Source organism: Falco peregrinus, chromosome Z (assembly GCF_023634155.1).
Source record: "Falco peregrinus isolate bFalPer1 chromosome Z, bFalPer1.pri, whole genome shotgun sequence".
In the NCBI taxonomy this organism is placed as follows: Eukaryota; Metazoa; Chordata; class Aves; order Falconiformes; family Falconidae; genus Falco; species Falco peregrinus.
In genome coordinates, this window is record NC_073739.1 from 40230612 (window position 1) to 40242882 (window position 12271).

The 12271-nt window shown below is 37.0% G+C and overlaps 1 protein-coding gene across 9 annotated transcripts in view; it reads right to left on the reverse strand.

Moving 5' to 3' along the window:
* ERCC6L2 (ERCC excision repair 6 like 2) overlaps nucleotides 1–12271 on the reverse strand; it is a 58120-nt gene that overhangs the window by 41318 nt on the left and 4531 nt on the right. For 7 of the 9 annotated variants that reach the window (XR_008744716.1, XM_013301778.3, XM_027791303.2 and 4 more), the window contains 6 exons: nucleotides 9221–9340; nucleotides 7667–7860; nucleotides 5290–5451; nucleotides 3861–4068; nucleotides 2301–2441; nucleotides 610–723 (listed from right to left, as the gene is read on the reverse strand). Coding sequence is in view for 8 of the 9 variants with exons in the window: in XM_013301778.3 (XP_013157232.1) it covers nucleotides 610–723; nucleotides 2301–2441; nucleotides 3861–4068; nucleotides 5290–5451; nucleotides 7667–7860; nucleotides 9221–9340 (939 nt within the window). In the remaining variant the exon portion in view is untranslated. Of the gene's footprint in view, nucleotides 1–609; nucleotides 724–2300; nucleotides 2442–3860; nucleotides 4069–5289; nucleotides 5452–7666; nucleotides 7861–9220; nucleotides 9341–12094; nucleotides 12114–12271 lie in introns of those variants that run through there. The other 2 variants (XM_027791304.2, XM_055790339.1) reach the window with 2 other exon arrangements.

Here is a 12271-nt window from a genome sequence, read left to right on the forward strand (position 1 = left end):
AAAACTAGCAAGGATTTTCTCATTTCTATTCTGTTGTGGCTTTTGAGAAGTGGCAACATCCCTAAATCCTTTTGCTCATTCTTGGATATTAAGGATTACATGGAAGTATTTTTAAAAACTGCTGTTAGTGGGTCTTCTAGGTTACTTGCCACAGTAACAAAATCAACTGATACTGATCTCTCATTGAGAAATGTGCTTTAGTAGAAAATGCTCACTATTTAGAGACTCAGCTCTGAATACAGAGGACTAGAGTAAAAAAACCCTACATTCTTACTGCCTATTTATTTTTTTGCACAATGACATCCCTCTTACTTGTCATAAACAGAGCAGAAATGGCACTATTAGAAATCACTAAAAATTACTGTCACCCTAAACCTCTCCATTGTTTCTATAACCCTTATTTTGGGACATGCACTAAGTAAATGACCATACTGTTGTTCAGCGTCTCTATCTATAAGGGCTACATTCTGAACTACTGAATGGAAAAGGAATTTTGCAAAATATCTTAATTTCAGTTAGTTAAGACTTAAAAAGAAAGCCAATTAATTCATTCAAGCATTTTAATCCTATTTTCCAGAAGTCCATTTTTTAGATACTTCTAAAACTAACCTGCTGCTTGCTAGTGTTGTCTGTCTGCAGCAGTGCAGCATGATTTGCGACCTTTTGTAGGATTGTCAAGTAACTGAAGCGCAGTGACTTAATTGTTTCACCATGAGCATTTACCTGCAAAGAAAAAAGAATGTTTATGCAAACAAATAATCCTGAAAATAAGAAATTATCTAAAATAAAATGCTACTCGTACAAGGTTAATGTATTAGTGATTCTAAATAGTACTATAATTGATCCCAAGGAAATCTATATTGTATTTCTAACAAAAATGCAGAAAGTTTTGTTTTTTCCTCAGCTTTATGATCCTATTTATCAAAAACATCTGAAAAACAGCTATGCTCATCGTTCACTCAACATTTCATACAGCATATCTACAGAAACTACGATAACCAAGATTTCCACAGTAGACAAAAACCCAATAATTTTACAACTAATTTAAATGTAAATCAAAACAGAGCTTTTTGAACGACTTCTTATGCTACAATTGCTAACTGATCTAAAGCAAAAATGTATAGTTTTATAAACATCTCATGTAACATAATTCGAACAACTTCAAGCATTCTACAATGTAGCAGCAGCAACAGCATCAGCTATTTTTTCTGGTTATGGTTGGCCAATTTAGTTTTCCTTTCCCTTTTCAAGTTACTAAATTTCATGGTTAACTTTGGAATAGGACAGCCCATAACAGCACTTAAGTATCTGCAGGCCTGTCAACTGCCCTTCGTGAATCGTGTTCAACAACATTTTATTTTTTCTATAAAATTACAGGAAACAAAAACCTGCAAAGAACAAATGCTACTATCCACAGAATATTAAACAGGCCAATAGGGGGATTGTTTAAAATAAATATGCAGAATACTGAATAAGCTGTATCATTTGGTAAAAAATAAATAAATAAATAAATAATCCACTATGCAAGAACTGAAACAGGCCAGAAAGAAAATAGGGAGAAGTAAGTATGAGACATATGCTTCTAAAGGTTTAAAAGACATGCTTAATCTGAGCCTAGTGAGTGATATAGGCAAAACAAATATGAAGCTAGACTAATCTAATGTTAAAGTCATCCAGAGAAGACAGAGGAAATCTGCAAAGCTGTTACTAGTGCAATACTTCTGCTTCTGCTCTATGGCTACTGTCACAGTTCTGCCTTCAATGCAGCAAAGCAAAGTGCATGTTTAGTGGCACTGAAAGACACAACCCAACTGCAGTTGTAACACAAGCAAAGCCCAGTGTACTGGTTTCAGCTGGGATAGAGTTAATTTTCTTCTTTGTAGTTTGTGCAGTGCTTTGGTTTGGCCTGGGTCCAGGATGCCTCTGATTTGCAGCTTCTGCACAGACCACTTCAAGCACATGGAAGCAGCATGCCTGACACATACTGAGCATCCCAGCATAATACCTTTGCCAACATCAACTATATCACAGGTGCCCTTTACTTACTAATACAACAGATCCAGAATTTACTGCATAAATAACAACCACCTGCTCAGGGCATGCAAAGCAGCTTTGCTGTAATCCTAAAGTACCTAACACCATCATGCTTGTGATGCAGCCATCCATGTTTTCCAATAGGAATTTCCTGAACAGATGGCCTACGACTACACAGCCATTTCAATCAGCTCTTCAACTGCAGAAAGTCTCTCCAGAAAGCTAGAAAGACTATATTCTAAGATTCAAACAGTGCAAGTTCTTACTTTGTAACAACAGTTCTTCCTTTTACGGCCACTGTTGCAGCTACAGGGCTCTCCTGCTTGTAATATTAAGTTTACATCCTCTGTCTCTAGCACAGCCTGGTAGACTGCTTTCTGGAATTCCGTCAGAGAACAGTACACCATCTGCCAAAGACAGAACCCCAAAATCACAATTAAGTACAGCATACAAAAGAGCACTGCGACAACAAAAAAACCCACATAAAACATGGAACATTGGCAATAAAGTAGAAAATAGGAATATATTTGCTCAAATAGTTACAGGAAGTAATTCTAACACCAAATGAAAAAATGTGGATCTTGATACCAAAATAGCATGAAATTGTAGCCAAAAATGTACATATACTGATTTTATCCCCTCCCAAAATCCTACAAAGGAGTATCAATGTTAAGCTAAAAGAACCTGTTAAGTTTCTATAAATCTCACTATGGCTTTTATAGAGGTACAGGAGGAAGAGGAAAAATGAGAGAAATAAACAGGTAATTGTAATTATGGATTCCCCTCTGCCAATGGCTTAATTTGCCTTTTCTTTCCTCTTTTTAGGCACTAGCTGTTGTAGGGCGCTACCACAGGCAGGACAAACAGAATAAGCAATGAGAAGGCAAGGATCTACAGAGTACTATGGCCAAAACTCTTAGCCGTCTTCTTAGAGACCATGGGTGGCATCTCCCTGACATCTTTAGTCTTAGGCAGCAGGAGACAGAAATCCCAAGATCCTTCCTTAACTTAGGCTGCCCACACAGCAGCAGCACCATGCTGAGCTATAATAATACAGCAGTAACTTGAACATATACTCACATTAACAAGAGAATGAAAAGAATAAAACCTGCTAGATTTAGAACAGCGACTGACTGACGTTTGTGTTAATCTTTCCTTCAGAGGACAGTTTAGATGACATTATTATATGTCAAGAATGAAGAATAAATACCAAATTTTGAAAACAAAACTAGCTGCAAACTAACATATTTGTCTACTTAAAAGAAAAGTACAAATATGTGTAATAAGAATTTATGATAACTCTTAGCTATAAAGTATTATCACTTTATATAATGTTTACAATAGCATGAGATAAACAGGATTACAGACCTATCAATCTGCTTTAGATTTAGGGGTTTCTTTTATTTAGAGAACGAAAATGAGGCAGTTAAACTAAAAGCATACTGTTCCATGCATGAAACATCAAGCTGCAAATTCAGAAGTGCTACATAGAATTTAAGAGATTTACGTATATTGCATTGGGTTTACACAGATCAGTACAAAAGTGCACATAAAATAGATGTGTAAATCACTAGTCAGAAGTCTAGCTGAGCATTTTCATGCTTGATTAACTCCATTTCAATATGCAATCATAGCAATTACGTGAACAATGCGCGCTACTACTGCATGTGCATTTTTTCCAAGGCTCTGGATTCTTCTTCAGTTCGTAAGTCTATGGAAAAACCATGAACCACTACAGGCACGATGAAAGAGAGAAAACACAACAAAAACAAGAAAGAATAAATATATTCATTAGCATCGCATTTGAAATGTGTAGGCACTCTTACTCTGTCTTCCTTTTTTGGCAACTGATCACTGATAAGCACTTTGGTACGCCTCAGAAACCAGCCAGACATTTTTCTTGCTAGCTCCACCATGGCCTTACGACCTGTTGCTAGCTCTCTTTTAGTTGCGGTGTGCCTCTGGCCATGCTCCACTGGATCAGAAAATTTCTTCTTGAAATGTACTCTGCTACCCAAAAGCCCTGGTACAGCCCTATTAAAAAACAAAAGGGGTGGGGGGTCTGTGAATGAATAACAGCATTTTCTTTACTCCAAGGCAGTCTATCCTTTTCCATTGATTAAAAGCATACCATACATTGTTTCTGGCTAACAGCAAGAGATCTTAAATTAACAATCACTAAAGAAATGAATAAAAACTGTGTACATAAATAGAAACATATACTACTTCCAGACACACCATTTTTTCATTTACTTTCTGTGACCCTCAGATGTTAAGAGATTCCCCTTAGGAAAAGGGCTGCCATCCCATCTCCAGAAAAATTAAAGCCCAGCAGACCAGTAGATGTCTCAAACACAGAACCTCTAAACTGCAAGGCTGCTACCGTTCAGGGGCCTAAATTGAAAGCTAAACAGTCATGTTTTCAATTTTTACTCTTTTTATTAAAATCAATTTATGCAGATATTACAGTTTACTAAATAAAATCTTAAGAAACCCAACAGCAAAAAGAATTTAGTAATCACCGGCAGCACTACAATTTACAACAATCTATTAATAATATCAGCATAGTTTTAATGAACCAGATGCAACACTAAGCTGTATTTCTTTCCCAGTATTTCAATTCAGTCTGTATATCCTCAATTCAAGGTATGTTTGCTTAGCTCCTCTTCTGTAAAGCACCCCCAGTAAGTCTCCTATGCTTAGAATTATAACTAGCCTTAGTTCTACCTCCTCATTGTAAGTTTTCCTGGACAAGACTGTTGCCTTGCAAATACTTGCACTTGTGCATTTTGAAAAGCAGCAAAATATTATTACTTCAATCTTCCAAACAAGTCAAAATGACCTGCACATACTGGACATAGCATAGGCACAACTTTGGCTGGCAGAAGTTGTGTAATTATTCCTTATCTACTGTGCGGAGAACAGAAGAAGAAAAAAGAAAGCCCTTGGAAAAGAATGGTAAACATGGAGCAGGGGGGAGGGAGAGAAAGTAATCTTAATCGCTTCCCAAATTCCCCGAAGAAGCTAGTCAGGAGGAGCTCCAAATGTATTAAGTAACTGCACAATTCATACCAAGAGCGTACCTCCATAGTTACATTGGAAAAGCATACTTACATTCTCATAAAACATCGGGGTTTTTTGGGGGGGAAGAGTTGTGGTTTGTTGTTTTTTTACACAGATAGGTCCATATCATCCAGCTCTGCACAGTTAATATATAGAGGTGAAAATATATAGACAAAAAAATATTTCATTTACCAGTCCATAACACACCAAAGTTCCTTCATATTGTTTTGAAGAATGGTTCCAGTAAGACCTATGCGAACGCTGCATTTTAATGATTTCAGGGTTTGAGTTATCTGAGCCTTTGGATTCTTGATTTTATGTGCTTCATCCACTATCACAGCAGACCATTCTACACTGCAGATCAACAAGAAATATTGTATTAACTAAAACTACTTATCCCATCATCTCACAAACACATAAAGAGATGTCAGCCACACAAGTAGCTGTGGTTATTATGAAACATTATTACTTTTTGATTTTCCTGTTTTACATTGTACTACATCACTCCATTTCTTCATATTCTGGTTTTTTTAGTAAACTGAATTGCCACAGCTGAATATAAAGGCTAAACTATATAGCAGTAGTTCATTTATTTGGCTAACTGTATCAAATGCTTTCTGTGAAGAAAGCAGCTTTCAACCTCTGGAGCAATCAATCCAGCACATCTCACCAGCACTAACTCTAAGTAGGACTTAGAAAAGTCAAATAAATATTTGAAGATAAACTACTGAAACATGCTTAAGACAGGTATACTTCATTTTCCCATCTCACCAGCACTAACTCTAAGTAGGACTTAGAAAAGTCAAATAAATATTTGAAGATAAACTACTGAAACATGCTTAAGACAGGTATACTTCATTTTCCCAACAAAACCTATCCAGTGTAACTAGAAGCAGACTGAAGCATTTCAATCTCTGGTTTCCTCCACGAAAGCATCACTCAGCTTCTTTGATATCTATCTACCAATATGGCAGAGGAGTTTCAATATTTTGTGGCTAGGAGGAATGCATTTAGAAGCAGGGATCTAAAGATACTTTGCAGCCAGTTATAACTTGGGAGGGTAGAATGACCCATACACTGTAATACTAATTTAAGTCATCATGTCCCTAGGAAGAGGTTTATTAACTTTAGGAGATTGCTTTATATATGTATGAATGAACAGTTCAAAACAAAATCATATCCACTTTGATGATACTTCAAGCTGCAAAAAGTTGAAACAGACATGTTTAGAAAGAAACCTCTCTCCTGAGAAGGCTGCGTTGTTGTGGCATTTTTGATGCCTGCTAAATACATTCACTTATATCCAAGTTCCTTACACTCCTAAAATCTGCTAATGATGGGAGCTTCTGAATGGATCCTAACAGTTGAGCATATGCTAGCTCCTTCAATTTAATCTCTCATTCTCTCATTATGCTGACTTACATGCATAACTGAGCCTGTGTATTCTTATTAGTGATAATTAACTTTTTAAGACCAGTTTTTAAGGCCAATCCATCATTCTAGCCAAGCAAGCCTCTTCCAGTGTGAAGACCATAGGCCCATCCAGTCACATGCTCTGCAGAAAGAGTTTAGTAAATATGTATGCTGAAGCAATATATTTGCAAGCAGTCACACAAGATCTACTCTGCACATGCACCTACTTCCTGATCATTGCCTATTCCATGACCAAGCCTGTAAAGTTCCTCAGAAAAACAAGAATTACAGTACTGCTAACACAAGTCCTTTAGTCTTCTATCTGCACTTCTTTTTCAGAACTGAGCACATAATAGAGATGGAGAACTGATTGTTTTGGTGATGGCTGCCCAGACCACTTGGATGCTCTCTGGGACCTGGACCTTTCTTGACACCTAAAATGACAAGATCTGCACATCCACTGACAACATCAGCTGCTAAAGGCAGGCTGCCGCTACTAGCTATTCACGCAACTTGTACCCTAATTCCAAGATGATGTAAGGGAAGAGGGCAGCTAGGATCAGATGAGAGGCTAAGTATGCCTGAACACAGCCAAAAGGCAGGCAAAACTCCTAGTTAAAAAATGCTGACAGCTATGGAGCAAATAAAGTAGGATTTCTAATACAATCTGCTGTCAGAAAACCTTGATTCTGCTAAGTCCATGAGGTATTTAAAACTACAGAGGCACACACACCCTTTATATCTCAAAGTTTTTAGGCATCCAGAATTTCATCATGCTGGTGAAAAGTGCAAATAAGAAGGAAAATACCTTCTGAACAGGGTTTTTTTTCTCCTTACACTGTACTGAAAGATAGAAATATCTTCTGCATGTCTTTCAGCTACCACCAGTTTTCAGACAGGCAATTTCTGCATCTTTTAGAGAACACTTGAATGGGTTAACAGCAAAGACTAGCTTTATGAAACTACGCAACACTTACTTCTCCCAAGCATCCCACTACAAAGATAGTATAGGGTAAACTCAAAGGTAGTTAAATGGGATTTTCTTCTTCAGCACAGTTAAAGTAAATGCATTACACAGAAAGAATAAGTACTTGCAAAGAACAATGCGAAATTAGACAGTTAAAATGTGTGTAGAAAAATGCGTTAATATCATTACCTGTTAAATTCATCCAAATACAGGCGAAGTATCTCATATGTTGTAAGGGCAACTTCACATTTCCCTTGCTTGATGCGACTCAAGTCATCATCCTTTTTACTGCCATGTAAGACAGAGACCTTGAAGTATCCCCATGTGTCTAACTCATCCTTCCAGTTATAGAGCACTGAAAGAGGGGCTACTATGAGGAAAGTCTGAAAACCAACAGATGTTACAGCATTACTAGAAAAACTACAACATAATACTTTTGCAATAAGGAAAGTCAAAGTCTTGAGATTTATTTTACTGTTTTTACTGAACAATTTGAACTGTTCAATTTGTCACTTCAAAGTATAGCATGGAAATAATCTGAAGAGTCAACATAAATAAAAAAACAATCAGTTTACTCAGAGTATGCAAATATTACAGGAAATAATTTAATACTACAAAAAACCCAGATTATGACCTGAGTAAGTAGCACTAACAACTGCAACAAGACATGAGATACTATCATTTTGCTTTGTTACAGTATCTGTATACTATAAAGCATTTTACAAATGGAGAAAACAAAAGGATGAAGAGGATAAGCAGCTTCCCCCAACCCACCAGTCTAGTCATCACATGACTTCAAAACAGAAAGACCTGAAAAAGCTTTAAAACTTTAAGGCAGCTCATGCAACTCATTTAATATCATAGAATAATAAAATCGATAGAGGTGGGAAGGGACCTCAGGCAGATTCTAGTCCAACTTTCTGGTCAAAGCAGAGGAAACACTGAATTCAGACCAGGTCACTTAGGCCTTTCCCAACTCAGGTCAGAAGCATTCTGGCTTTTCCACATCAAGTACTTTCCCTTTACCTCTTACTCTCTGTATTTCCTCAGAAACCTGTACCCATTATTCACAGAGCTATAGCGGTACGACCCATTCTGCCAAACATTACAATTATTCCAATAAAATAAAAACAGCAATGGAAAACAGAAATTGCATGGGTCCTATGATGGGTAAAATTAAAATGATGTTTAGATTTCTTTCATTCACACAAACTTTTACATGTATCTTTATTTGTTGTAACTGCATTTGATTACCTGAATTATGAGTCAGACTTACTGCTGACATTATGACAGTCCTTCACAAAAATATGGGAGGTCACAAGAAAATTAGCAATTAATTTTCTAAATATATGCATTTGCCTTAATTATATAAATATCCTGTTAATATAGACACACATGGTTTTTGTACTTTAGAAACAATCACATGAAACTAATTTTTCTACTCACTGATACAGGTTTTGCAAAGTACTCTAGCCACAAATCTCATCCAGATATTTCCAAATGTTTTGTGTTAGTGCAGTCCAACAGTATTAGCAGATTAGACAATAACAGCTAGATAATGCACTATGACAGTCTGGAAAACTGAAGACTTCCCTAACAGTACTAGGAAGGCCATGAAACCCCAACCTACCCAACTAGCTGAATTTTAAAAATATATATAAACCTTTAAAGCAAACAAGGAACTAATTCAAGTATTGCCTTTTACCACCAAAATCCATGAACTTGTATCACTAAAAGCTGTACCTTCTTGGGATTACACCTTGATTCTTTTTTCATTGTTCTCAGTAAAAATTCTGGCATATTATTTTCAATATCTTCACGTGTTCCTTTTTTGTGCAACACTGCAGCCAAAAACGAAATTACCTGAAGAAAGAAAACAATTCTCAATGATTATGTAAAAAAAAAAAAAACAGAACACAAACAAAAGACTGAGTTCCAATAAAAAGAAACACTTAAAACAAAGCCCAAGATGGAATTTAGTAAGGTGGTTTTGGGGAGCAATTGAGTTTTTTTGTTTGGGGTTTTTGTTTGTTTGTTTTAAATTGACCTGTTTTTAAAATGGGAACCCCTTCCCTTGGAGAATCCTGAATTCACGATAACAGCAATTAATTGTTCTATTTTTCTCTTTCATCCTCTAAATGGAAGAGTGCCCAAAATACAGAAGAGATTATAAGCCAAGAAACACTAGAGATGATGGATGCCTTGCAATTCTCCTCTATTTTCAGGACACCTGAAGTTTACATGAAAAACCAGAAGAAAGAGGTGTGTTGGTAAAAATCTAACCTCTAGGTATACATTTTCTGTACGTTCCTTTCCTTCTAATTCCTGTTAACATCAAAACTAGTTCTTTCTGTTGTGTTTGGGCTATATTCTCGTATCTGCCTCAAACTGATCAAGGTGATTTCCCTCTGATTATGAGGACACACTTAATACACAACAGAAAGGACATACATCCCAGCATCAGCTATTCCAAGCTGCTCCCATAGTAATCCAAAACAGAAAGAAGGCACAGAGATAGCTGGCCAGAATATGCAAAACCATAAAATCCACTTGGGATAAATAGTATCCATGGGGCTAAGCAGCAGCAAGGACCAGATGCATCATCAGAGAGGTGCCCTTCTTTTGAAAACTCAACAGGCCTCCTTTACTCAGAGCAACTAGCTCCAGCTGCTTCCTTTTGTGGCTGCTACACAGCTGCTCATAGCAGCACAGAGATAAAGCTGTCAGCTAAAAATTTCCAAAAAAACCAGGACATTTCCATAGCTTTCTCCCTCTAATGATGGGGAGAAAACAGCCAGCCAAGAGTGCAGAAACCTGAGAAGCCCAAAGGTAGGTAGATGAGCAGAAGAGAGAGGAAAGCCACCACATATGGGGCTGCAAGGTGGGAAAGAGATGTGCAGAAGTAAAGAAACCAAAACATTTTTATACATAGTACTTTATATATACTAAGGCTAAGAGAAACTGCAAGTTCGCACATGCTGTTTGACTTTAATCCTTTTGATAATAAAAATAAAATTCAACTGAACATAAAATCTTCATGTGTCTTCCAGATTCTCCTTTTTTAGGAGGATTACACATCACAAATTAGTAGCAATAGCAAAGGCTGCAAAAGAGCAACTCTGCTGAGAAACCTTTGGCTCTTCCAGATAAAGCTGGAAGCAACCAAGAGGCCTTGATAGGAAATGAACTTACTGCAGTCATGTTAAGCAACACTATTTACTTGCCTTCATGTCAACTTCAGCTTGAAATAAGAGCGCCATAGAGTCAGGCCAATTTAAGCAAAAATCAGGACTACAAAGAACATTAAACGCAAACATTTTCTAGAAAAGTCTTCACCTCATAAACCATCCTATAATTCAGAAACAGTAAGGTTCAGGCAACTCACAAGCATAAGACAAGTCTTTTATAGGACTAAATCAGTTACTTGTTGTAGTTTAAATATTCTTTCATACATACTAATATTTTCTAAAGAAGTGAAAACCTCTTTCACTTCATATCCATTGAACTGCCTTACCCATACTGAACTTGAGCATAAATACTGTGTTTTATAAAAACCCCACAAGATATTCCTCAAAACCTCTACCCTTCTGTGAACTTGATGCTGTGATGAAAAGAAATAAACATCAGATGTGAATTCCACACAGGAACACACTGTAACTGTATGACAAACATGACTAGGTCACTACAGAATCAACTCTTGAGATTCAAAAGCTACAAGAAATGCAAGCAAGACAGCTCAATTCCACCACCACCACCCCCCAAGTTTACTACTATCTCATACAGATTATTTTTACAATACAAAGTCAGGTTGTTTGCAGTTCTGAGTAGAAACAAACTTCCATAACTACAGTGTTCTTAAACTTCCAGGGCCAAGAAACACAGCCAAGCATAGGCAAAACACTTCAGTTCTAATAAACATCTGTTTACAGATCAGCAGTGGCTATACAATCCATGATATCCTTTAAACCCTCTATCCAGAGAGAGGTTTTGGCAATTTAGTTTACTCATTCCACTTGCCAAGTTTGCTACAGAACAATACTTCTTTGCACTGAAGGGTGTCTGTCAACATTCTCCTAAATGGAAGGGCAATAGATGCTACAGCCAGTATTTTGCAGTGAAGGAATGAGCTTGCATTTGACATGTGAAGGGAGAAAGGAGAGGGGGACAAACACCAGCCACTATAGGATTCAAGCTGCTAACTTGAAATGAGACAGATGGAAGAGCATTTTCAAACATAAAACCACTCTAATTTAGTAAAATAAATACATCATTTGGGCCACACTGATTCAAAGCATAATGGAAAAATCCAGCTATACTTTGTCCTTTCATCAACTCAAGCTGTATTTCCAAAAGAGTGATACAAATAACGTGGAATATCTAAGCACTTTTTCCAGAGAAGGGAGTAAATGTGTCTGCTCCTTCTTCCCAGTACAGTCAATTATTTGTTTTCAGTAAAGAAGAAAGACACTTAAAGAGCTACAGTCGTATAAGGGTTGCAAGTACTTTTAGCATACTCCAATGCAAATTACTTTCATGATGCACAGGTAGCATTTCTCAAAGCAAATTAAACATAAAATGAATACTAACATTTTAACTACTGTAATCACCTATGCTTACACTAAAAGGGGCCACACCTCAGTTTTGTGGCCTGTCAGGAGTGAATCTTAAATCAGCAAGGACTCCTGGCTGTAAGTGCTGTCCTGGATGGCTGCATCCTGCCTCCTCCAGCTCCACAACAGCAAAGGGAGGTTAAGCTCCACAAGGTGGCTTTTCTTAAAAAAGTTACTTTTAATA